Source organism: Oncorhynchus clarkii, chromosome 4 (genome assembly GCF_045791955.1).
Source record: "Oncorhynchus clarkii lewisi isolate Uvic-CL-2024 chromosome 4, UVic_Ocla_1.0, whole genome shotgun sequence".
In the NCBI taxonomy this organism is placed as follows: domain Eukaryota; kingdom Metazoa; phylum Chordata; class Actinopteri; order Salmoniformes; family Salmonidae; genus Oncorhynchus; species Oncorhynchus clarkii.
Window position 1 is genome coordinate 44460531 of NC_092150.1, and position 27173 is coordinate 44487703.

General features: G+C 43.7%; 1 protein-coding gene across 1 annotated transcript in view; it reads right to left on the reverse strand.

Annotated features, from left to right (window-relative positions):
• Positions 1 to 492: 492 nt before the first annotated feature.
• LOC139406840 (insulin receptor-like) overlaps positions 493 to 27173 on the reverse strand; it is a 118191-nt gene continuing 91510 nt past the window's right edge. Inside the window, exons 3-20 of the mRNA XM_071149920.1 lie at positions 20896 to 21220; positions 18095 to 18234; positions 17738 to 17885; positions 17299 to 17513; positions 16878 to 17004; positions 15810 to 16060; positions 15416 to 15583; positions 15016 to 15214; positions 6648 to 6931; positions 6349 to 6497; positions 4302 to 4458; positions 3922 to 4018; positions 3709 to 3776; positions 3364 to 3593; positions 2821 to 3094; positions 1971 to 2100; positions 1379 to 1513; positions 493 to 1118 (exon numbers count right to left, since the gene is read on the reverse strand). Coding sequence (XP_071006021.1) covers positions 758 to 1118; positions 1379 to 1513; positions 1971 to 2100; positions 2821 to 3094; positions 3364 to 3593; positions 3709 to 3776; positions 3922 to 4018; positions 4302 to 4458; positions 6349 to 6497; positions 6648 to 6931; positions 15016 to 15214; positions 15416 to 15583; positions 15810 to 16060; positions 16878 to 17004; positions 17299 to 17513; positions 17738 to 17885; positions 18095 to 18234; positions 20896 to 21220 — 3458 coding nt within the window. The 3' untranslated portion in view covers positions 493 to 757. The remainder of the gene's footprint in view (positions 1119 to 1378; positions 1514 to 1970; positions 2101 to 2820; positions 3095 to 3363; positions 3594 to 3708; positions 3777 to 3921; positions 4019 to 4301; positions 4459 to 6348; positions 6498 to 6647; positions 6932 to 15015; positions 15215 to 15415; positions 15584 to 15809; positions 16061 to 16877; positions 17005 to 17298; positions 17514 to 17737; positions 17886 to 18094; positions 18235 to 20895; positions 21221 to 27173) is intronic.

The window sequence follows — 27173 nt, forward strand, 5'->3', positions numbered from 1 at the left end:
TTGATATAAATACCAAATATTCAATATATACTATATATATTATATATCCACAAAAATATATGAAAGCAGCAGCTATTGGTCAGTCTGAGGAACTATTTTGCCCAACTTTTAACTGTTTAAATATCCTTCAGCCATAATGTGAGGACTCAGAAATAAAACTGAAAAAGTGAGACAAAAAAATGCTAATAAATTAGAACTATTCACCAAACACCAAAATAATATCCGTAAAGTTTGGAATTCTGCACAAAAAAAATTAAATAAAAAGTTTCTCTACGAATGGACATTTGTTCTAGAGAGTTTTATGCCGTCCCATGGTTCAAACCTGTCTAATTTCAAAGGAAATTCAAAGGAAATTAATACAAGTATTGATGGACACTTCTCTTTGTTAACAGGCCACAAATAAAAAGGCCACTATCTGAAAAGGTTTTCAAGAGAATGGAAGAGAGATGGGGCAGCCTGGAAAGAGCGAGAAAGAGAGAGAAGTGTTCACAGTTTTTTTTTCTTTTTCCATCAACCAGTCCTGGAAACATGGCAATAGTGAACAAAAAAATAAAGATAGTAGAAAGTTGTAGTAGATGATTCTGGATAAATGCAAAAATGTCTTTCAACATATACCAAAATGTTTGCATCGTGTGTCCCACCATGCTTGGCAGCTGTGAGGAAGAAAATACTGTCCTGAGATCAGTTTTTTTAAGGGCTTCTGCAAGAGTTAAACAATTTAAATAGTTTGAAAGGAGGAAGAAAACCTTAGAAAATGTTAGGAAGGGCTGGATCTCGGCAATGATAGGATTCGTCCGTTTTTCTTGCCACCGTTCATGTGTGCGTAGGACACGTGTTCCTCATAGTTGCCCCTTAGGTTCTGGCTGGATCCATTGTCTCTGGATACACTGTCGCTGTCCTCTCTCTGGGAGTAGGACGATGGGTCCAGTGGGATGCTCTCCATGTTTTCCAGGTCCAAGTCAAACTCCTCTGTCTCGGGGAGCTTGTTCTCCTCGCTGTAGAAGAAGGAGACCTCCTGGAAGCTGGGGTGAACATCCTCCTTCAACATCTCGATGATCTCCTGAAAGGTGGGACGCATCTTGGGGTTGTACTGCCAGCACATCGACATCAGGTTGTGGCTGAGGGAGGAGAAGAGGGAGAAAGATGAATGAGAAAAATAAATCTATGAGCTCTATGCACAAGCCGCTCACCTCTGTTTTTCCCCATTGAAGCAAAACTAGCCCAAGTAATACTGTAGGCATGTAGTAGTGGTAACTCAAACACTTAACCAAATCAAAATATATACATCATGTACTTTGTATGGCTGGTATGGCACATCAAAGTAAAATACTACAGATCCCACAATGCACTAAAAGTCTACAGTGTTTGAGACACGTACATCCTCTCTACGCAGTTCTCTGGTTTGTCTAGGTATCCTCCGTCCATGACGAACTTGAGGACCTGTTCGTTGGACAGGCCTTGGTAAGGCTGCTCTGCTAGGGTGCTGACCTCCCACAATACCACACCAAATGACCTGGAGATAGACAAGTACAACACATTATTATCTCAAGCCAAAAACAATAAAAGGATGTGAATAATGAAATAAAGGACTAGTGACCTCAAATTAAAATCTGGACATCAAAGCCAGTTCCACTGCTTTTTTCATTATTCACCTCTAATAAGGGACTGATTTAGACCTGGGACACCAGCTGGGTGCAATTAATTATCAGGCAGAACAGAAAACCATCAGTAGTCTGGACCCACGTAGGCTGCAGGGTAAGATTGAAATACCCCTAGACTAGTGTAACTGAATAAAAAGTGGTTATAGAGTTACTGTAGACATGAAGGGGGTAAGAAGGAGGAGTGGAAAAATATGCTCTCAAAAAAAGAAGAAGAGGTTAGAGAGGATTGAATAGAGGGGAATAAAAAAAGAATGAGCAGAAAATCCCGTCAGACATCCATGGCAGCCAGGTGTGTCCTACTGTACTCACCAGCAGTCTGAATGTGCGGTGAACACTCCGTCCTTCAGAGATTCAGGAGCCATCCACCTGACAGGAAGCAGACCCTTCCCTCCCTTACGGTAGTAATCCGTCTCATATATGTCTCTGGTCATGCCAAAGTCTAAGGGGAGGAGAGGAACAGTGAAAACACAACCTACAGTAAAATAGCATCATCACATCATAACTCTAACCCTTCCTGTAGTAGTCTGTCTCATAGATGTCTCTGGTCATGCCAAAGTCTAAGGGGAGGAGAGGAACAGTGAAAACACAACCTACAGTAAAATAGCATCATCACATCACAACTCTAACCCTTCCTGTAGTAGTCTGTCTCATAGATGTCTCTGGTCATGCCAAAGTCATGGAGAGACAGTCATACATCCACCACAGACACACGAGACAGTTGTCATACATCAACCACAAACGCAGGAGACAGTCGTCATACATCAACCACAAACGCACGAGACAGTCGTCATACATCAACCACAAACGCATGAGACAGTCGTCATACATCAACCACAGACACACGAGACAGTCGTCATACATCAACCACAGACACACGAGACAGTCGTCATACATCAACCACAGACACACGAGACAGTCGTCATACATCAACCACAGGCGCACGAGACAGTCGTCATACATCAACCACAGACGCACGAGACAGTCGTCATCCATCAACCACAGACGCACGAGACAGTCGTCATCCATCAACCACAGACGCACGAGACAGTCGTCATACATCGAGCCACATGACTCTTGAATTATGAAAGGCTCACACAGTTCTGATTTACTTGTTGAAACTGAGTGTGATCGTGTACTCTGTTATTCTACTGTACTCCACCTCCGATCTTGACGGTGTTGTCCTCAGCCACCATGCAGTTCCTGGCGGCCAGATCTCTGTGGACAAACTTTTTGGCGTTGAGGTAGGCCATGCCGTCTGCTATCTCCCCCGCCATCTGAATCATCTCCTTCAGTGTGGGAGGGGGCTTCCCTGTGGGGTTATTCTCAGAGTCTGGTCGGAGGCAGCGCAGGAAGCTCTTCAGATCCCCGTGGGTCATCAGCTCCATCACCACCAGAGTGGGCTGGCCTTTAGACACCACCCCCAGCAGACGCACCTACAGACAGACAGAGCAGTGAGAGTCAGGACCATTGAGATATTATATATTTCTCTATAAAAAAAACTGTACTCAATATAAACGGATTCCAATGCATGACACGTACGGCCATGAAACAGTTTCTGTACGGCTCCATCTGCTCAAAAAGCTCAATCTACAGTACAGATGATCCACTGTGTCAACCTTCTTACCAGGGAATACATTCTCAGTAATCATGCCCAGATAATAGATAGTGGTTAGTAACGAAAGTGAATGAATAAGCTCCTAACCACGTGGTGGCAGCTAAAGGCCTTCATGACCGACGCTTCGTTGAGGAACTCTATCCTCTCTCTCAGACTGGCCGACTCGTTGACCGTCTTCACCGCCACACGCGTGTCCGGCTCGCCCTTCACAATGTCCTTGGCGATGCCCTCGTAGACCATGCCAAATGAGCCCTGACCCAGCTCCTTCAAGATGTTGATCTTCTCCCTCGCCACCTCCCAGTCATCAGGCACGTACACTACACAATACAAATGGAGAAAGTTATCCTTTTTAGTACACTTTAACATGTACACTACCTCACATGAAAACAAACTTGCAAACCCAGCTTGAGGTGTGGGTTTGGTTGTCCTTACTGTCATTGGCGCTCAGGTACTCTGGGTTGGACGAGGCGATCAGAGGTCCAGTGGGTCCCTCAGTTTGTCTGGAACACACGGTCACACAGATTAGTCAATGGTATCCTTGCATATTTAATTTGTCTATTTGTCTTGCCAGGCTGTCATTGTAAAGAAAATATTTTTTAAATAAATAAAACAATTATACCAAACATCTAATCAATCAAGTCTTACTTCTTCTTGAAGATCATGAAGACTCCACCTCCTACGAATAGCAGCAGGATGAAGCAGATAACTGAGCCAATGATAATCTTCAGTGAAGTGGTGTCCTCTGCAACAAACACAGCAGCCATTGGTCACTAATTTACATTTTTGTCATTTAGCATACACTCTTATCCAGAGGAATTTACAGGAGCAATTAGGGTTAAGTGCCCTGCTACCCTAGTCGACTCTGGGATTTGAACCAGCGACCTTTCAGTTATTGGCCCAACACTCTTAACGTCTAAGCTACCTGCCGACCCCGTCACTCTCATAGCAAAATGAACTGCTCACATTTGTTTTCCAGAAAGTGTAAGCAGGTCCCGTTCCCATTGGAGCAGGCAGGCAGGACTTACTGTCGGGCATGAAGAAGAAGGTGGGTTCGGTCCAGGAGCCGTTTCCTGCCAGCGATGTGGCACGTATCCTCACGGTGTAGTTCCCAGGATGCACCACTCTCAGCCTGCAGCCGCCGATCTGGGTGTAGGCCTTCCTGGACACGCAGTGATGCAGCTCCTGGAACACATTATTACAAGGTTATAGAGTGGTTATAACATGGCTACGTCACACACTAAGTCGCACAAGGCTTTGTATAAACAGTGTGACTCTGAAAACCAGAGTTTATAATATACAGTGGGGAGAACAAGTATTTGATCCACTGCCGATTTGGCAGGTTTTCCTACTTACAAAGCATGTAGAGTTCTGTCATTTTTATCATAGGTACACTTCAACTGTGAGAGACTCAATGTGAGAAAATCACATTGTATGATTTTTAAGTAATTAATTTGCATTTTATTGCATGACATAAGTATTTGATCAGGTATTTGGACAGGACGACTGCACCATATTGAGGGGAGGATGGATGGGGCCATGTATTTTTATTTTACCTTTATTTAACCGGGCAAGTCAGGGGCAGAACGACCTTGTCAGCTTCCGGTTACTAGTCCAACGCTCTAACCACTAGGCTACCCTGCCGCACCAATGTATCTCGAGATCTTGGCCAACAACCTCCTTCCCTCAGTAAGAGCATTGAAGATGGGTCGTGGCTGGGTCTTCCAGCATGACAGCGACCCGAAACACACAGCCAGGGCAACTAATGAGTGGCTCCGTAAGAAGCATCTCAAGGTCCTGGAGTGGCCTAGCCAGTTTCCAGACCTGAACCCAATAGAAAATCATTGGAAGGAGCTGAAAGTCCGTATTGCCCAGCGACAGCCCCGAAACCTGAAGGATCCGGAGAAGGTCTGTATGGAGGAGTGGGCCAAAATCCCTGCTGCAGCGTGTGCAAACCTGGTCAAGAACTACAGGAAACGTATGGTCTCTGTAATTGCAAACAAAGGTTTCTGTACCAAATATTAAGTTCTGAATTTTCTGATGTATCAAATACTTATGTCATGCAATAAAATGCAAATGAATTACTTAATCATACAATGTGTTTTTCTGGATTTTTGTTTTAGATTCTGTCTCTCACAGTTGAAGTGGACCGAAGATAAAAAATTACAGACCTCTACATGCTTTGTAAGTAGGAAAACCTGCAAAATCGGCAGTGTATCAAATACTTGTTCTCCCCACTGTTCATGTGTCTTTCCCTGAGGCTTCTCCTCAACAACAAAGTAGGGTTTCTGTGAATCAAAAAGCTTTTAACCTAGCATACTAGCACTCAAACTTGTAAATTATTTTATTTACATAAAACAAAATCAGCAAATCTTGTTATCTTTCACACTTAAATATTTGAAATAGCTTCTTTTAACCCCTTACACTCTTGGACATTGGCATATATGGATAGGGCCACATTTAAATGTTTCTAACAGAAGAACTATAAAAAGCATTTGCATGATCATGGTAGCAGTTGAAATAATCAGACCAACGGTGAGGACACAACAGTTCCAAACATTACACTGTTGATTTTATTTGCATTTTACATTTACTGTACTTTTCACAGCATTTGTCAATAAGGAAATCTGAAAATATTCTGGATACATTTAGTAACATACTAAGAATATTCATTTACATTTTGGAATAGGTGTAAAATAAGAACAATTATTAAAAAGGGATTGAGTGAGAGGTCTAACTGGTGTCTCCAAGTGGCCACACACCTCTCAAAAACTGTGCACAGTTCTTAAGTAATTTTGTTTTTGTATGGAAGACAGCCCTGCGTCCCTACCATCACACAATTATTGTTGTTGTTTAGGTAATCCATGTTTATGAGCGCAGACAATGGTTGAAAAAGGATGAGCAGAGATCAAACTCAGACTGCAGCTACCATGTATACACGTAATAAACTAATCAAACATATTGAAATTCTGTAGAATCAAGTAAGAAAATATTTTTTTTAAAACAAGAAAAAGCAGGGGGAAATCGATTGATAGAAACACAGTTAAGTAATTTCATCCTAGTATTCATACTAACCTCAAGGTCTCCCAACCTCTTGTAGTTGACCTCGTACAGGATGATCATGCCATTGGGGGCTTTGGGGTCCAGCCACTTAATGTGGACAGACTCTGGGTGCTCCGACACCATCTCATGGGTCACCTGGCCCACAATGTCATCAGCTTTCTCTGCAGGGAGAGGAGCAGAACACAGGAAGAACAATCAGCAAGGCAATATGAAAGAAGAGTGTCTGTACTGTGTAGTGTACAAATATGCATAATGTTACTTGCAGAGAAGCTGTAGTTCATATGTGTGTCTGACTCCGTGTACAGCCTTACTTTCGGGCATGGTGCGGGCGCTGACGTAGGTAGCCATGCTGCAGCGTTGGGGGTCTGTGGGGTGGTTGCAGGCATGGATTTCTATCTGGTAGCTGGTAAAGTGACGCAGGTTGGAGATGACGGTCGACTCCTTGGCATACACCACCAACGTCACCTTAGAGCCCTCCACCCCCTCGCCATCTGGGCTGGGCGTGGTGGACGCGTTGGGCAGGGTGGGGGGAGTGGTCAGGAAGTGCGGAAGGGTGGCGTTGGCCACGCCCACTGAGCGGCGCCGACGAGACGGTCTGATGGAGAAAGGGGGAGGAGAGCGACAGGAGGAGAGTAGAGGACAGGAGAGGGAGATGAGAAGCCAGATGAGGCATATTATGCTAAAAAGAGCTAAGATGAAAGTTGTCAGCGGAAGTCATTATGAACAAACTTTCACAATAAACGACAACCTGGTTGTCCTATACTGGAACTTACCTACCTACCGTATAGATCTCTCCTGAAAATCAATGTTAGTTACTCCATCCCAGAAACCCATTGTATCTACCCAACACAGCCCATAACTCCAAAATACCAGGTGTTTGACCAATTACATTAATTGTCCTCCTATTCTCCATTAAGCGTTAGGTGAAGATAATGATGTTGTGAGTTAGAGTCCATGGTAAGTAGTCCTATTCACTGGCCACAGTGCCCATTAACTCAGCTATGCTGCTTGACCTTTAAAACAAAAAAAAATCTCCTCTACACTCATCAACACTAGATGGCGCGCCGGAGGCTTCAGCGAGCCTGACATCCAGACATTACTGGGTTTGTTTACATCTGAGGTGAGTGCAGACTGAGAAGCACTGAGAACAGAACAGGGAGAGGCTGATGGCTTGTTACATTGTGTTCCTGCTGCTACAGAGAGTAGCAAGAGGGAAGATCCAACCTCCCTCTGGGTCAAAAATCTTTTCTCCTAATGGTTGAGGTTCAAATTGAGGGATGGTAATCTGACCTTGGATCAGATCCCGTGGTAGACTAAGGCAACTTCTTCCTCAGCAGGCAGGTTGACATCTGCATGGAGGGGCCCTATCTATATATCTGTCTATCAATCAATTTATCTGTCTAACAGTGAGTCTTCAGAATGCTGGCTGCCTGGCTGGGCCCACAGTGATAGACCCAGGCCTGCCTGGGTCTGATTACAGGCTCTCTTTGACAGAGTACTTGCTGCCTGGTGATGCACAGACAGACAGCACAACTGAACATACTCACCCATCTCAGCCATGTCACTACACTACCAGAGAAATACAGACAGTCAGTAGAACAATAGACAGAAATCCACTCACTGGTGTCAACCAAAATGGCAGCAAAAAAAACAGAACTAGCCAGGTCTGGACTGGGTCACGGTGGGTTCCAGACAGTCCATTAATTTACGTGGTCCTCTGAAGCTCAGTTGGTAGAGCATGTATCTTGCAACATCAAGATTGTGGGTTAGAGTCCCGGGACTACCCATACGTAAAATGTATGCACGCATGACTATAAGTATTTTTAGATAAAGCATGTGCTAAATGGCATATATTATTCCCTCTACTTTTCTCTCTCTCTCTCTGCCAGTCTTAGCAGCACCAGTAAGGTTTAGAGGGGATGAGCGGAAAGAGGAGCTAACTAGGCATGATGATGACACCAGCCATACTGGCTGACCCCAGGTGGAAGTCTGAGTGACTGTTTCAGCCCAATACCTTCATAAGAAAAGATTGGGAAAGCCATGAATGTGTGGTGCCATTTCCAAGGCAGGGTTAGCTGTGTTTTATGTTGTTGAGTGTCTATGTTGGTCTGTCATTGCGTGACAGATTTTTTTTCGATACCCATACCGATTATTGGAGGACCAAAAAATGCAGATACCAATTAATCGGACGATTTTTATATACATTTGTAAGTGACAATTACAACAATACTGAATGGAAATGAAACTTTTTATTTTAACTTAATATAATACACTATAAAATCTATTTAGTCTCAAATAAATAATGAAACATGTTCAATTTGGTTTAAATAATGCAAAAACACAGTGTTGGAGAAGAAAGTAAAAGTGCAATATATAATAACGTTTAAGTTCCTTGCTCAGAACATGAGAACATATGAAAGTTGGTGGTTCAATATTCCCAGTTCTTCAATATTCACAGTTAAGAAGTTTTAGGTTGTAGTTATTATAGGAATTATGACGCGTCGGCTATTTCTCTCTAAACCATTTGCACTTCGAATACCTTTGACTATTGAATGTTCTTATAGGTACTTTAGTATTGCCAGCCTAATCAAGGGAGTTGATGGGCTTGAAGTCATAAACAGCGCCGTGTGTCAAGCATTGCTAAAAGCTGCTCGCAAACACAGTAAAGTGCTGTTTGAATTAATTCTTACGAGCCTGCTGCTGCCTACCAACGCTCAGTTGCTTTATCAAATATCAAATCAGACTTCATTATAATAAACACAGAAATACGAGCCTTTGGTTGTTAATATGGTCAAATCCGAAAACTATAATTTCGAAAACAAAAAGTTTATTTTTTCAGTGAAATACGTAACCATTCCGTATTTTGTGGAACGGGTGGCAACCCTAAGTCTAAATATTGCTGTTACATTGCACAACCTTCAATGTTATGTCGTAATTATGTAAAAGTCTGGAAAATTAAACACGGTCTTTGTTAGGAAGAAACAGGTCGTGACGAGCCAGGCGGCCCAAACTGTTGCGTATACCCTGACTCTGCTTGCCTTGAACGCAAGAGAAGTGACACAATTTCCTTGTTAATATTGCCTGCTAACATGCATTTATTTTAACTAAATATGCAGGTTTAAAAAAAATCAATACACAGAAGTATATTTTAAGAAAGGCATTAATGTTCATGGTTAGGTACATTTGTGTAACGAATGTGCTTTTTTCACGAATGCGCTTTTGTTAAACCCTCAACCGTTTGGCGAAGTTGAATCAGGTTGTGATTCAATGATAAATTAACAGGCACCGCATTGACTAAATGCAACGGAGGACAAGCTAGTTAACCTAGTAATATCATCAACCATGTGTAGTTAACTAGGGATTATGTGAAGATTGATTGTTTTTTTTATAAGATAAGTTTAATGCTAGCTAGCAACTTACTTGGCTCATTGCAGCCACAAGGTCCTTTTGACACTGCTTTCACGTAACAGGTGGTCAAGCCTGTTTCCTCATGGATTGCAATGTTTTCGGCCAAAATCAGTGTCCAAAAAGGCAGATTACCAATTGTTATGAAAACTTGAAATCGGCCATGCCAATTAATCGGTCGACCTCTAGTCTGAACTCCTTGTTCACTAGGCTGTCACTGTTGTCGTGTCTTTGGCTATGCCGGATTAAGTGATATGACATGCTATTCTATAAAATCCTTTCTCTGTAATTAATATTACCTGATTAGCTCAATCATGTAAATGTAATTAACTAGAAAGTCGGGGAACCACAAAATAATATTTATAGAGCAGTCATCTTCCGAATAAACTCTAGTAATATTTTACATCAATAGCAGTCAATATTAATCGTCACCTTAATTCAGTCTCATCTGAAAGTTGTAAATTCTTGGTTATCTTCACAAACCCTGGCTAACAAGTTGAATCAGCAATACAAAATTGGGTTTGATTATTTATTTACTAAATACCTAACTAATCACACAGAATTACATATACACAGAATGAATCATACCTTGATTACAAATTACTTCATAAAGGAAAACGTCCCTAGCGTACAGAACAGATATGACAGCTGGTTACTCAAAAGAAAAGGGGGCTGGGTTTGAGTGAAAGAGCGGGAAGACTGAGGAACAAAGGGAGAAGCCATGCTATCGTAAATACTGTATCTTATTCATTCTAAATTACCGGCCATTTGGAAAAGGAAAATGCAATAAATATTTACTCCGAGCTGCGCTTCGGTAGGTTGGTGGTAGATGGAAGGCCGTGTTGCCCAACCGAGTCCTTTGTCCTTTGAAGAATGTCTCTGGTGGTAAATTGGATACGTTGTAGTGTCGGCGTTGGTTGGTAGATGGGATACTCTGTCGTTTTTAGAGTTTTTAGCTGCTGTTGCTAACTCAACGGCTAGGAGGTATCACTTCTGTAGTGAATAAGAGTTCAAAGTTCATACCATTCGCAACCAAAGCTATCGCTGAGGTTGACTTTGTTCTGTAGTTATTATCTGAACCCTTCTGACATCGGATCGTCATCCTAATGTACCCGGAACAGCAAGTTATTTGCCCTTTTAACGTAAAGGCTGCAGGCCTCGCGTACTTGGAACAGGAGGTTACATTTTATATAGTGGAGGGAGAAGGGTGTGTTTTCATAGTATTATAACCCATGTCCTTCACAGGGGCGGGCTGATTGAGCAGAGCCCTAACCTTATGAAAACCCAAAACTCTCATTTGGAAGCTAAAATTACATCTAATCTTTTCACCAATAATTTTATATTCAAACATTTAAATTGTACAACAATTCCATGTGAATCTGATAACTACAATGTATAGACTTTCCACTGTAGAGTTTATGTCATCCTATCATTGATGAGAATGTCTCAGATGACAACCGAACTGACATCATATTCATTAAGTACCAATGTACTTAAGTAACATTCATTAAGTACCAACGCATATGCTCAACTGGATTACCAAAAAATATGGTTCATTTCCCCCCCACCTTCTGATGTTCCCAGAATCTCTATGTTAACCAAGGGTTTTTCAAATGTCACATCAGTAGGGTAGAGAGAGGAAAAAGGCGGGGAGAGGTATTTATGACTGTCATAAACCTACCCCCAGGCCAGCGTCACTGTTGTGTCTGAATTCCATGTTCACTAGGCTGCCATTGTTGTGTTTCTAAACTCCTTGTGCATTAGGCTGGCACTGTTGTCTCTGAACTCCTTGTTCAACAGGCTGTCACGCACACACACACCACACAAAGGGTCGGGGCTAGCCGGATGGCACGCTAGTACACACACACACCGACTGTATACTCCGGGGACAAACAAAGGGAGAGCAGGGCCCCTGCCTGTGAGGCTGTGCTGTAAGGAGCACAGTGTTCCTGTAACCATGTGAATAACAGCTACAGGGACACTCTCAGTCAGGGCCCAGACACCCTAACCAGCTACTAGACTACAGCTAGCCCAGGCCAGTCTAGCAGTAGGCATATTTACCCTCATCCATACAGAAACACACAAATTAATTGATTTATAACATCTATCCGCTTATGAACTGGGAGCTAAATCAGAACAGCCAAGGCCGGACACCGTCGTTTGAAACGGTGGCAATGCGGAAGAGACTGACTCAGATACTGGATTTGCTTGGTGATTTCCTATGCCTCGCCTCAGCAACTATTATACAAATGCCTTCCTATGGTTGAAATGTGAGGGTGTGTGTATGTCACAGTGTGTGTGTGTGTCAGCCCAGGGGCCTCATGTCAGTCAACGGTGCATTTGAAAGCCAGCTCTGCTTGCTATTCCACCTGCCAAAGAGACTTTGGTGCCGTCAAAACATTACGCTACACGGACTCTCTTCTCACATGTTCCTGGAATCGCAATAAAAGGGGAATGGAAACGCATAGGCTTTCACTAATTATCACGCTTGGGTTGAGCAGGCATTTCATTTGTCACACAGAGAGAGACATTGCCATTTTCCCAGTTTTCTGCCAAGGCTAGATAACACTGCTAGGCGTGAATTAGTGCTTCAAATTATGCACACCACCACTGACGCAGAGCTGCTGGCTGTTGTGCTCTGATTGACTGACAAGTTGAGGGGGCCTAGGCATTAACTAATCACATGGGGACTAACTGTCATCAGACTCCATCATCCACTCCACTCATGTTCATTTAATAGACTTCTTAGGCGTGTAGGAGGTAGCCATCAATTACTTTCAGGGTTCCCTGAGTTCTGGGGTAATATCTGAGGTATATAGCTAACTGTTGTTTCTTACGCCAACATCCCACTGTGATGGAACTACTGTTCTCATACCTGATCTCACACACTTTGTTGTGGAGGTAACTCGGCTATAATCATACCTGGTCTCAAATACTTAATTATGAAGGTACTTTAGTTATGCCATAATACCTGATCTCAAACACTTTGTTATGAAGGTAGTTGAAGTTGGAAGTTTGGATACACCTTAGCCAAATACATTTGAACTCAGTTTTTCACATATCCTAGTAAAAAAATCCCTGTCTTAGGTCAGTTTAGATCACCCCTTTATTGTAAGAATGTGAAATAGTAGAGATAATGATTTACTTCAGCTTTTATTTCTTCATCACATTCCCAGGGGGTCAGAAGTTTACATACTCGATTAGTATTTGGTAAAATTGTCTTTAAATTGTTTATCTTGGATCAAACGTTTCGAGTAGCTTTCCACAAGCTTGGGTGAATGTTGGCCCATTGCTCCTGACAGAGCTGGTGTAACTAAGTCAGATTTCTAGGCCTCCATGCTCACACACACTTCTTCAATTCTGCCCACAACATTTCTAATGGATTGAAGCCAGGGCTTTGTGATGGCCACTTCAATACCTTGACCTTGTTGTCCTTAAGCCATTTCGCCACAACTTGGGAAGTATGCTTGGAGTCATTGTCCATTTGGAAGATCCATTTGCAACCAAGCTTTAACTTCCTAACTGATGTCTTGAGATGTTGCTTCAATATATTCACATAATATTCCTTCTCATGATGCCATCTATTTTGTGAAGTGCACCAGTCCCTCCTGCAGCAAGGCACCCCCACAACATGATGCTGCCACCCCCTTGCGTCACGGTTGGGATGGTGTTCTTCGGCTTGTAAGCCTACCCCTTATTCCTCCGCTAGCGGAACCCCTCCACAACATTCCGATGAAAAGGCATTGCGTGAAATTCAAAAATATTCTTTAGAAATATGTAACTTTCACACATTAACAAGTCCAATACAGCAAATGAAAGAAACTTCTTGTTAATCTACCCATCGTGTCAGATTTCAAAAATGCTTTCCAGCGAAAGCACAACATATGATTATGTTAGGTCATTGCCAAGTCAAAAAAACACAGCCATTTTCCCAGCCAAAGAGTCACAAAAAGCAGAAATAGATAAAATTAATCACTAACCTTTGATGTTCTTCATCAGATGACACTCATAGGACAACATGTTACACAATACATGTATGTTTTGTTCGATAATGTGCATATCTATATCGAAAAATGTCAGTTTACATTGGAGCGATACGTGCAGTAATGTTTTGATTCCAAAACATCTGGTGATTTTGCAGAAATACTCATAATAAACATTGACTAAAGATACAACCATTATTCACAGAATTAAAGATAGACTTCTCCTTAATGCAACCGTGGTGTCAGATTTCAAAAAAACTTTACGGAAAAAGCATCATCTGAGAACGGCACTCAGAATCCAAAACAGCCAGAGGAACATCCGCCATTGTGGAGCCAACAGAAGTTAGAAATTACACCATAAATATTCACTTTTGATGATCTTCATCAGAAGGCACTCCCAGGAATCCCAGTTCAACAATAAATGACTGATTTGTTCTATCAAGTCCATAATTTATGTCCAAATAGCCACTTATTGTTAGCGTGTTCAGCCCAGTAATCCATCTTCATGAGGCGCAGGCACTTTGTCCAGACAAAAACCCCAAAAGTTCCATTACAGTCCCTTAGAAACATGTCAAACGATGTATGGAATCAGTCGTTAGGATGTTTTTAACATAAAACAAACATCAATAATGTTCCAACCGGAGAATTCCTTTGTCTGAAGAAAAGCACTGGAACGAGAGGTAATTATATCGGGAGCACGCATCATGAGACCAAGGCACTCTGCCAGACCACTGACTCAAAGAGGTCTCATGAGCCCCTCCTTTTTAGTAGAATCCTCATTCAAGTTTCTGAAGACGGTTGACATCTAGTGGAAGCGGTAGGAAGTGCAACTTTATCCATATCTCAATGTGTATACGGTAGGCCAAGCTTTGAAAAGCAGAAGTTAATGGTTTTTCACTCTGTCAGAACCTAACTCCATTAAAAGTGCTGTTTTCGCGATTGCAAGAATTGTTGTGCATTGACTGATTGTCAATATGCATGTTTCCCACCCTATGGCACTAGTAACTTGAAATGCACCAAGAGAGGAATATTTTTCTCACAAAGAACACGCAACAACAAGCCCATTAGGTAAATAGATAAACTATTCTACTATGGTGTTATCAGATTTTTCTCATTACTTGTTTTGTTTGCAGAGGAAAAGTAAATGTGGGCTGTTATAGCATCTTCAAAGTGAGACTCAGCAGAAATATTTGTTCACGTTCCATATTTTTTGTTGTTGTGGCGGCAATGATTTTGCCATGGCACAGCGCCACAGCAAAGTGAGTGCAGCGGTAATACTGTGCTATCATACCTGACTTTAAACACTTCATTGTGGATGTAGTTTTCGAAGGTCTTGCGGTACTCAGACTCCTCAGCCTCCTTCTTGAGCTGGGTGTCTGTTTTGGGGCAGGCACAGCAGCGGTTCCCTGGCCCAGACTCGTCTGTCTGGTTCCACTTTTGCTCCTCGTCAGTGTCCAGATGGGTAGGCACCCGCGACGGAAGCTTCATTCCTGCACACAGACAGAGAGAGAGAGAGATGGTTAGAATCCCAAACGTCACATCCCAACTGAATCCCACACGCAAAATAGTGGACCCTGAAACCCCCTTTTCAATGGTCAACAGACTATGAGATCATTTGATATGATTGATCAACCTTTTCGTAACTATAATATGAAGTAAACCTCTGAATAATGAACAATCCTGTGTCTCACCCTTTTGACAGTAGTCAAACTTGTAGAGGTCGCTGTCCTCGGGCTGCTGCTGACAGAACACCAGGTAGTGAGTGATGTTGCCATTGGCGTCTGTGGGGGGCTTCCACTTCAGGATGATCTGAGAGGACGAGTTGGATGATGAGATGGGGTCCAGCGGCACCGACGGCTCTAAAACACAACATGGTTAAAGTAGGGTTGGTCGTCATACTAGCGGGTTGGGACCTATTGGTGGATCGCCGCTAGTTTCTCTAGACTTTGGTTAACAGCAAAAGACAAATTACTTGAGTTAAAGCTTGCTAGCTAGAGACACTGTTTTATGTATTTGTTGGGCCACAAGATTTGAGATGTAGTAGAGTAGAATGTTGTAAGGAACGGAGGATTGTTTGTGACTCACTGGTGGCATTGGTGCGGACGTAGATGATCTCACTCTTGGCCCCGAGGACCTGGTGTTCATCTGAGGCGGAGAGCTGGGTCTTGACCATGATGGCGTACTGGGTATAGGGTTTCATAGTATGGATGAGGTAGCCAGGCTCTCCCTGCTCCTTCCCCTCCGAGGCCCGGGGTGGAGGGTCTATGTCAGCTATCACCCAGCTGTTAGAGCCACACGCATCCTGGCCATCAAACTCTGTCACATTCTTATAGGGCCTGGAGAAGGAAGGGGACAGAGACACACACAAATACTCAATAGTAGAAATATACCCTAAGCCAAGTCAAACTACGTATTTTAGCGTCTGGAAGGGCGGGACACACACACACACATTACTACGTTCTTGGGAAGAGAATTGGATTCAAAACGATGACAGGAGAGTGGCCTAATTACGCTCATCCAGAAGTAGAAAGTGGCAGCTACCATTCATAGTCGATACAGCCGCTAACAAAATGCCCACTACTAGCCCCTTCTTAAATAAAGAAGAATCATTCAATGCTAGAGCTACAGTAGGACCCATCACATTCTTATACTGTAGGAGATGAGCACACCTATTCACATGGTGTGGTATAAGCTTTCTGAAGAGTAATGCAAAGAGAAGAGAATAGCCATTTACTCACACTGTACACCACATGCTGATCGATGCTTCTAAAACAGCATGTTTTATTCAGAAAAAGACACCTGTTCTGTGATACAGCTAAGAAGTATATACTGTGTTGGGAGCTTAAATAATGACACGGTATGTCCGTCTTACAATACTGCTTACCGGCATGTCCATCACACAGTACTTCTACCTCTTTCTGAATGTATTTGTGTTTATTCTTAATTTATATGTGTTCATGTTTTTCTACCTACAATACCCTTGCCATAGACTAGCGTCTGCTCCAGGGGTGTCTATCAAGCTGCCTCACCTTACAGAAACAGATGACAGGTTCCTTCCCTGTGGGCCATTCTGGCTCAGACAAGGGTACTAATTTACTTTCAGTACAGTACACCTCTAGGTATTTATGTATTAATGTATTGCTTCCTACTTACGCCTCTTTGTAGAGGACCATGAAGCCTAGTAGGTCTCTGAAGTCAGGCGGCCAGAAGGGTTCCCACTTGATGAGGATCTTGTCTGACTGCGTGCGCACCGTGGTGAACTTCAAGACCTGGTTCTCACCTGGAGACCAACAACAGAGACAGACAGACATCAGCCAAGGGTTTTGGTATATTGCACTTGTGATTTCATGAAAATGAAATATTTGTAGTAATTTAATTTGAATTTGGCGCTCTGCAATTCAGCGGATGTTGACAAAAATGATCCCGCTAAAGGGATCGGTGCGCCAAGAAGTTAATAGTCAACGTTAACTGTAAGTAACCTTTGACTAATAGCGTCTACTACATATATTATTTTTAGCGTCTACTACATATTAATAGTATTATATTTTTTGTCTAAAGTGTTGTCTGGTCTTACAGGAGGCCTGGTCTCCATTGGTCCTGCCGGCGATTTCATTCTTGATGTCTCTCCCCTTGGTGCCCGTCACCTCCTCCATCTTGCGAATCTCAGACATGCACAGCTTGGCGTTGTGAAGGAAGAACATGCGCCCCTGAAGGATGGTCAGGTTGTGTTTGTTCCAGTCCCACAGCTGACGCAGGTTCTGGTTGTCAAGCGCGTAGAACGAGTAGTTCCTGAAAAGGTACACGTAGAGAGCGGTTGCGAAAATGAACAAACTGGTCAGTCTGTAAGACCTAAGGAAAATCTGATATGGCAGTAGAAATAAATAAAAAATATATATAATAATCTGCACACTGTTCTATGCTCCCAAGTACGGTTTTAATTTGGACAATGTTCCAACCGAAAAATCTGAAATGGTACCCTTTTCCCTATATAGTGCACACTACCCGAGACCTACCCATCTTGGGTCAGCGTCTCTCCACGGATGATGTGTAGCTTGCGGAGGAAGGAGAGAGAGACAAGGGCATAGGCTCTCTTGATGGTCAGGTAGCCTGTTATCTCCTCCAGCTGACCCAGGTTAGCCTCCAGCTCTGCTGCTATGTTGTCTGATGGAGAGAGGGGAAACAGACAGTCAGTTCACATTGGTAGTGGGTCTGTGAGTTCCAATTACTTTCAATGTAAAGCCTTTTGAGCACCTGACAAAAAATCACTAAGAGAGTCTGTTAAGTGACTATATAATATACTAGGTAGGTGAGGATTGGTGGGAAGGGGTAGATGAGGAGGTATTGAAGTGGTAGGTGTATACTGTACTCACTCCCTCCACGGATCTTGATGATCAGGCTGCCGTTGAGCACGGTGCATCCTCTCAGAGCCTGGGCTGCTGTCACAGAGTCCACTGTCTTCAGCCCTGTACACATCTTAGGACACAGCCCCGCACACGGGGTACAGTTCAACCTGCAGAGAGAAAGACACACACAGACACTGGTTATGGTCCACTGCCACACACTCATAACACATGGTGTCACCTCACAACAAGCTAGCTGATAAGGACATTTCATCCTAGCAAAGGAATGAAATAACGGTGGTCTGTGTGATCAGAAATCAGTGTAGTCAAGTTTGAGACATTTCTCAAAAGATGCCAAAACCCCAAGAGGCACTGATTGTGCTTACAGCCCCACTGCACTACTCAGGAGGTGAACAACGTCCCCAGAACACAAACACTTTCTCCTGTCTACCTCTATATCACCATATACCAGTGGTCACCAATCGGTCGATCACGGCATTCCTAGTCAATCACCAAACATTTCTGTAAAAAGAAAACAGACGATAAAGCCTTGCGTTCTTATTTTTTATTAGTTTTGTGCTGTTGGTGGTAAGTGCACTTGATTCAGCAGCGCTAGCACCGGGAAGGCAAAGTGTTTCCATTTTTAACCATTTCATGTGTCTTTTAGGTAGAACTCTGCCTACCCGGAAAGCCCAGAGAGCAAATCAAGTGCACCTCTCGGCCTACCATTGGCCAATCAGATAGCTCAAATCACAGTGTCTGCAATGTTTCCTTGGGCCATAGACTGTAAAAAGAAGCCTTATGCACAGCAAAGCCATAAGTTGGTGTCCTGCAGCCGATGACGCCTTCTGTATACTGAAGATTCTACGCTGCCCTTTGTGGTGGAGGTGGACGCTTCAGAAGTGGGCACGGGAGCCGTCCTGTCCCAACGTCAAGGTAACCCACAGACATTTGTATCCATGTGCATACTACAACAACAAAAAAACGGTCTCCTGCAGAAAGGGACTATGACGTCAGTGACCGGGAGCTCTTGGCGGTGAAGTTGGCATTAGAGGAGTGGGGAGACTTGCTGGAGGCCGCCAAGGAATCATTTCTCTTCCTCATCGACCATTGGAACCTGGAGTACATACGGACAGCAAGGGGGCTGAACCAGCGCCAAGCAAGGTGGGCCCCATTCTTCACTAGACATTGTCATATAGGCCAGGTTCAAAGAACATCAAAGCCGATGCCCTGTCCTGTTTAGATTATCTTCATGTTTCTTATTATTAAACTCATCTTCTGCACCCGCTTCCTGACACCCTGTGTATATGTTATAGAAATGTATCAATATTTATCTTTACAAATTTGCTATGACATTGCCTATGAATATATGAACAACTTTGGATTTCACCCCCGTCTCATAATCGAATGGTTTAGACCGTTTGAATGTTTTGATGACTTGGAGTGAGCTTCTCTTCTTCAAGGTCTCCTGCTTGGGCCATACTGTGTGGGTTGCAAAAGTGACTGATGTCCTCATTATGAAAGTATATACTTTACCCGGTATATCTAAAAATGACAACTGATTGTTTCAAGCAAAACTACCAAAACTATTGCTGATGTTGAACCTGAACAATCGAAATGAAATTGAATGTATAGCCAGATGAGTTGTCTCCGGGGGTAGTTTAGGCTTCATTTATTCCGGTAAAACACCATTTTCAACAGGGCATTTGATAAAAAATAACCTAGCAAATTACATTGGTTGTCACTCAACTAATAAAGCCTATTATTGTGCAACTCATTATACAAACATTTTGAACGCTGAAGGTTACCCGCAGATGTGCCAGGTCAGGAATAAGCCTACCTCTTGTTGGTCAGCGTGCGAAGATGCGCAGTGTGCACATTTTGACTAGGCTACTAATATTGAATGCAGAACGACTTGTAGATCAATGACTCAACACAGAAGGAGAGGACTCAGTATTATCCCACAGGTATAGTAAAACCCCATTTTCTCCCTAATTTCGTGGTATCCAATTCGTAGTTACAGTCTTGTCCCATCGCTGCAACTCCCCTACGGACTCGGGAGAGGCGAAGGTCGAGAGCCATGCATCCTCCGAAACACGACCCTGCCAAGCCACACTGCTTCTTGACACACTGCTCGCTTAACCCGTTAGCCAGCCACACCAATATGTCGGAGGAAACACTGTCAGCTGAACACTGAAACACTGTCAGCTTACAGGCACACGGCTCGCCACAAGAAGTCACTAAAGCGCGATGGGACAAGGAAATCCCAGCCAGTCAAATCCTCCTTTAACTCAGACAACACCGGGCAAATTGTGCGACACCTCATGGGTCTCCCGGTCACGGCCAGCTGTGACCGGGAGACTGTAGTGACACCTTACCCTGCTGTGCCACTCGGGAGGCCGGGAAGATATAGTAAATTGAGCAAAAACATTTTGAACTGGCAATTCGTAACGTTTGGACCGATTTCCTGACCGATACATTCTACAATTGGATGGGTTTTGAGTCCCGCCGACCGATGTACTCATATCTCAAACATGTAAACGGGGGACCGATGTACTCATATCTCAAACATGTAAACGGGGGACCGATGTACTCATATCTCAAACATGTAACCAGGGGACCGATGTACTCATATCTCAAACATGTAAACAGGGGGCCGATGTACTCATATCTCAAACATGTAAACAGGGGGCCGATGTACTCATATCTCAAACATGTATACAGGGGACTGATGTACTCATATCTCAAACATGCAAACAGGGGACTGATGCGTGTTGGTGAATCGTTAAACCCCTAGTAAATGGCTGTCATGTTATAGATCTAAGACTTACGCGGTAGAGTTGATGGTGGTGTACCCTGAGGGGCACTCTGGGATGCAGGCTTTGTTGTGGATGACGTACTCATGGCAGTCGCTGGTCTTTCCATTCTTGCACTGGTTGTGGAGGTCCTGGCAGAAGGAGAGAGAGACGCAGCGCCAGCCCTTGAAGATGTAGTATCCCTGGGGACAGTGGTCCACACAGGTGTCCTGGTGCTGGAGGTTCTGGCAGGCCACACAGCTGCTGGCTTTGCCTGCCTCCAAGCAGCCTCCCAGGCACTGGTCGTGGCAGCAGTGGCCATGCTGGGTACAGGCCCGATGCTTACAGGTGGAGGGACACACTGTGGAGGGAGAATGAGTGGGGGAGGGAGAGCGAGAGGGATGATGGTTAGAGTTCAAACTCAATACAGGGGGCTGTCTGAATTCAGTCTTGAATCGGCTCAGACTGTAGATATCACTAACATCTGGATCAAATATATTACACGGTCTCCCTGAGTAAAAAGCATCCCCCCAAATGAGTTGACTCACACCCAAATGATTGCAGAGGTGCTGACTAACGGAGAGTAAACTGTGTCAAAAGAAAGTCACACTATACCATTGAAGTCAGACGTTTACATACACCTTAGCAAAATATATTTAAACTCAGTTTTTCACAATTCCTGACATTTAATCCTAGTAAAAAGTCCCCATCCTAGGTCAGTTAGGATAAACAGTTTATTTTAAGAATGTGAAATGTCAGAGTAATAGTAGAGAGAATGATTTATTTCAGCTTTTATTTATTTCATCACATTCCCAATGGGTCAGAAGTATACATACACTCATTAAGTATTTGGTAGCATTGCCTTTAAATTTCTTAACTTGGGTCAAACGTTTCGGGTTTCCACAAGCTTCCCACAATAATTTGGGTGAATTTTGGCCCATTCCTCCTGACAGAGCTGGTGTAACTGAGTCAGGTTTGTAGGCCTCCTTGCTCACGCATGCTTTTTCAGTTCTGCCCACAAATTTTCTAGGAGATTGAGGTCAGGGCTTTGTGATGGCCACTCCAATACCTTGACTTGGTTGTCCTTAAGCCATTTTGCCACAATTTTGGAAGTATGCTTAGGGTCATTGTCCATTTGGAAGACTAATTTGCAACCAAGCTTTGTGAAGTGCACCAGTCCCTCCTGCAGAAAAGCAGCCCCAAAAAATGATGCTGCCACCCCCGTGCTTCACGGTTGGGATGGTATGCTTCGGCTTGCAAGCCTCCCCCTTTTCCTCTAAACATAACGAGTGTCATTATGGCCAAACAGTTCTAAGGAGGACATTTCTCCAAAAAGTGCGATCTTTGTCCCCATGTGCAGTTGCAAACCGTAGTCTGGAGTTTTTTATGGCGGTTTTGGAGCAGTGGCTTCTTCCTTGCTGAGCGGCCTTTGAGGTTATGTCGATATAGGGCTCGTTTTACTGTGGATATAGATACTTTTGTACCTGTTTCCTACAGCATCTTCACAAGGCCCTTTGCTGTTGTTCAAACAGTTTTAGAAATGTCAGAGTGTTTTCTATCCAATACTAATAATAATATGCATATTTGGCATCTGGGACAGAGTAGCAGGCAGTTTACTCTGGGCACCTTATTCATCAGAGCTTCTCAATACTGCCCCCGTCACCAAGCAGTTAACAGAAGCTTCTAAAGCCATGACATAATTTTCTGGAATTTTCCAAGCTGTTTAAAAGGCACAGTCAACTTAGTGTATGTAAACTTCTGACCCACTGGAATTGTGACACAGTGAATTGTAAGTGAAATAATCTGTCTGTAAACAATTGTTGGAAAAATTACTTGTGTCATGCACAAAGTAGATGTCCTAACCGACTTGCCAAAAATATAGTTTGTTAACAAGAAAATCGTGGAATGGTTGAAAAACAAGTTTTAATGACTCCAACCTAAGTGTTTGTAAACTTCCGACTTGAACTGTATATGGGAATTTCCACCGAAAAGGCCCCAACATGAGCACTAACATGTGAAGTTCATAGGAGCATTCCAAATTGGGTGTGTCATGAAAGCTAAGAGTATATTTTTGGGAAATGAAGGCATAGATAACATTTTCAACCATTTTCCATGTTAGAAACTTGGCATCAGTAAAGGATTTGATTTCTGGATAAATGGGTCCTCTCGAAAAAGTCAAGGTATTAGAAAAAATTCAAAACACAATATTGACGTAAAGAACGCTGCCAACTAATATCAACACTAGTTTGAGAATTTGTTTGCCTTCTGTAAATTTAAGAAATACTGCCTTGTAATTTCGTTACCAAAAACACACATATAGATTTTATATATTCTCTCGCTCGCGAGGGAGGATAATGAAAGTTCACAGAAGTAACACGTAAAGGTAGATCAATTAGTTAGTGATTTTACTGATAAAGTTTGAATCACTTAAATTATAAACAAACTCATAATTCCATTACCAACCTGTAACGGAACAATAAACAAATCTGTAACGGAATTACTCCAACTGAATTGGCCACAATGGGAAATCATAATAGTCACAAACTACAGTTGGGTTATCTGCTACTGTCCTCCCACTCCGCATACTGTTATGTTCAGCTCATAAATGTTTTCTTTGTCTTTCTGTCGTCTGGTGGTCAAACCAAGAGTTAAAACAGCCTGTCTGAACAACCCCTCCCCCTTACTCGCTCTTTCTCCAGTTAAATGTCACCGCTCCCAACTCTTACTGACACCAACGAATGAGCCCCGTTTCTTTCCATTTATTGTGGCCAGCATCGTCACCCACTGAGCACCGACCTACACCGGACGTCGAAAGTAGTTGAAATTTGGTCAGTCCACCCTGGCCTTGATGATACCGTCTACAGGTGGACCGGACTGGACCACATCTAAACCGATCGTAGAAGTATGTTTCAACAGTTTGGATAGCACAGTACAGTAGATTACAGTAAAATACAATACAGTACAGTATAGTATAGTACAGTACATTGTACTGTACTATACTGAATTATACTGCACATAACTCTACCCTACTCTGCTGTATTGCACTGCACTGTACTCTACTGTGCAGTGCTGCCTTACGCTGTGTTGTCCAAACTTGTGAAACATGAGAATGACATTCATATCCATAATTATGCATTTCAGTGTAGTATAGATCAGGGACTCATGTCATTCCGTTATCATAATGCCTTTACCGGGTGTAAATGCACTTCACTTACTGTAGTTCAATAATAGCTGACATCCAATTATTTATTTTGTCTTTGAATCTGAATTCGGGGCAGATATTTAAGTTATTTATAAAATTAAAAAAACATGATCGCATAAAAACATGGTGATTTTACTGTCTTTCCGGTACCAAAGTTCGCAACTGCACAATTCCACTAAATTCATTTTTGTAAAATCTTCAGTGAAAATTGTTAAGCGTGGTACTTGTGCATAGTGTTGTATGGTTAGCTAAACTTTTACACTATTGCAGTGTTTACCTCAGCCATACAGCTGATCTCACTCCTACTATCGGAACAATACAGCTCTTCTAACCAACAATAGCTAGAAACCGAAAGTGTGGAATTTGTGTCAGTTACATTTAATTTATTCCGGGGGGAAACCACCCATGGATCTCTCCAGACAGCCTTCCCAAAGTCCAGGGTGGATCACCTCTGAGCCAGAATATCTCTTTGATGTGTTTCTAGGTAACGCTGGGGGGATATAGGCAGACAGCGGTTAGGATCTGGGTCCCGGTCCAGGCTGGGCTCCCGGTACCGGTAACCGGAGAGGGCCCAGCAGCACTGCTGGGAGTCACCTGCTCCCTGTGCTGACACCGGCCCGCCATGGAGACAGACATCCCAGACGGAATAATGTGAGGGGATTTGAGAGGCTGCTGTATAAAAGCTGTGTGTCTGACCCACGTGTTTGGCAAGCAGGAGAGACATGAGCTGCCTGGGTCCAACTCAAACAACCACAGCATTCTTTTACAACAGAATGGAAGTGGGAGGGGTGGGGACAAAACACTAAACCCAAAAATGGAGAAGGAGGAGAAAATAAGAGGCAGTGCTGAGGAGGGAGGTTAGAGGTTTCTGACTCTGGGATCCAGGCTCTCGATCCAGGCTCTGGGGTGGAAACCTCAGGGTCCTGTATGCATGGCTGCCTGCTAGCCAGTGCCCTCTGGAGGGAGGGAGACTCAAACGCACCCTGATCGTTACCACACCACGGGCTAACAGAAGGGAGCAACACAGAAGGAAGTAACTGGCAAATGAGGAGGAGAGGAAGCTGCTGTCATCTGTTCTGTTGTAACTATTACTAATTCTGCAATTTTTTACAGGTCTGTTTGTTTACTACTACAGTGTGTCTGTTTAAGTGAACAGGCCCAGAGAAAACCACCACACCACATCTCACTCTCTCCCAGTTGCATATAGCACCTGCCTGGTGGGATGACCCCTTTCTAACAACAACCTAGTTCACAGTCAGAGTTCCCTGGTCCCCGGCCATGGTAAAAAAATAACCCACCGCAGCCTCAGCTGGGCTCAGACACTACACAACCAGTCCATAACCAACCTGCATCACAACTTCCACATATCTAAACATGGAAGCAAGACTTTCAGCTCTCCGCTAGTTACACAACTTAAAGATCCTTTGCTTTAGGTTTTCTTCACGAGGGAGTCAGACAGTAAACATACCACTTTACTCCACAAAGTTCATCCTGACTGACTATATCCCCCTCCTGTTTATTCTACTAATGCCCATTACTTTAACAAAGTGATACACAACAACATTACCTGTGGCTCAGGTCTGGTCCAGTCACCACAACAACCACAATAACACATGGTTATCTGCACAGGTTCAGATTCGCCTAACCCATGTCTTCAAACAGAAATTCAAACAGAAGCTTAATTCCAGTGATACAATACAGTGATGATGTCAGGGAAAGTATGACTCTACACAAAAGCTAGCAGTCATTTGTGGCTAGATCATTGTAAACCGCAACTGAAACTGTGGAAAAAGTCACTTTTCAAACAGTTGTCTCGTGGCGACCTTATTGTTTAAAAAAAAGTGACGAGGTATGTGTGCATACGTGCGTGCGTTCCAGTGTGGGGCTATCTGGAGCCGCTGTAAGCATGGTGTGAGGACACATTGAGACAGACATCAGGTTGGGAGTCATCATCTCTTCCTCCTCAGGGCAAGACCACACACACACACACACACACACACACACACACACACACACACACACACACACACACACACACACACACACACACACACACACACACACACACACACACACACACACACACACACACACACACACACACACACACACACACACACACACACCTGAAATATCTGCTGCTGTGCTCACCCTAGCGGAAAATGTTACAGGCCTGCAAACACACTTCTTTTTTGGGAAGGGTGATGATGCTGACTGAGCTCACTATTCCTCAACAGTTGAGAGGAAAAAAACTATTGGGAAAGGAGAAGAATTAAACCTTCGAGGGTTGACACGACGGTGAGGACATCACACGCTTACTACCAGCAGAATAACAAGGAAGGACCTTCTGCCTCTCAGCGAGGAGGCAGGGGCAGGCCTCCTCACTGCCTGTCTGAAATGAGAGGACGGGAGAGGGAGGGGGCTGGAGAAGAGGTAATGTGAGATCTGAGGGGTGGGAAGGTGAAAGTTGGGAAGCAGGCTGGCTGAAGGAAATTAAAGAGGGATAGATGGGCAAGCGAAGGACGGAGGTCAAAAACACGAGGGAGAAAAACTGAAATCTGAAACACCTATGGCCTTATCCAACATTGGAGCCTACCGTCTCTGCGATCAGAGCCATTTTCTTTGTTTTTCTTCACACTGAGCAGAGAACACACACACACACACACAAATGCAACATACTCCCATGTGTCTCTCTGTGCTGCTGCGTACATGCTGTGACCACGGCATGCTGTGTGTTGGCAATCAGATTCCTGATCTCCCAGGAAGAGTACATGCCGGAGTACAGCTCCCACCCAGATCCGCCCTCACCCTTAACCAATGTGTTTGCTGGCCGTGGAACGCAGCCATTCAATGGCCCCCTCCATGTCGGGGAGGAGAGCTGCCCAGGGTTAACCCTTCGATAGACAGAACAGACAGAGGCACACTGGGAGAATACGTGAGGCCACCACTCGCTGCCTAGGAGGCGCTCCCTCCTCTCTCGTTCTCCTGCTCCCTCTCTCTAAGCCCTTTTAACCCCAGGCCTGCTCAGAGCCTACTACTAGCTAGCACAATGCTAATACTGCAACTAACACTGCCCCGCAACATTCCTATTCTGGCCAAACACAGCCTGTTC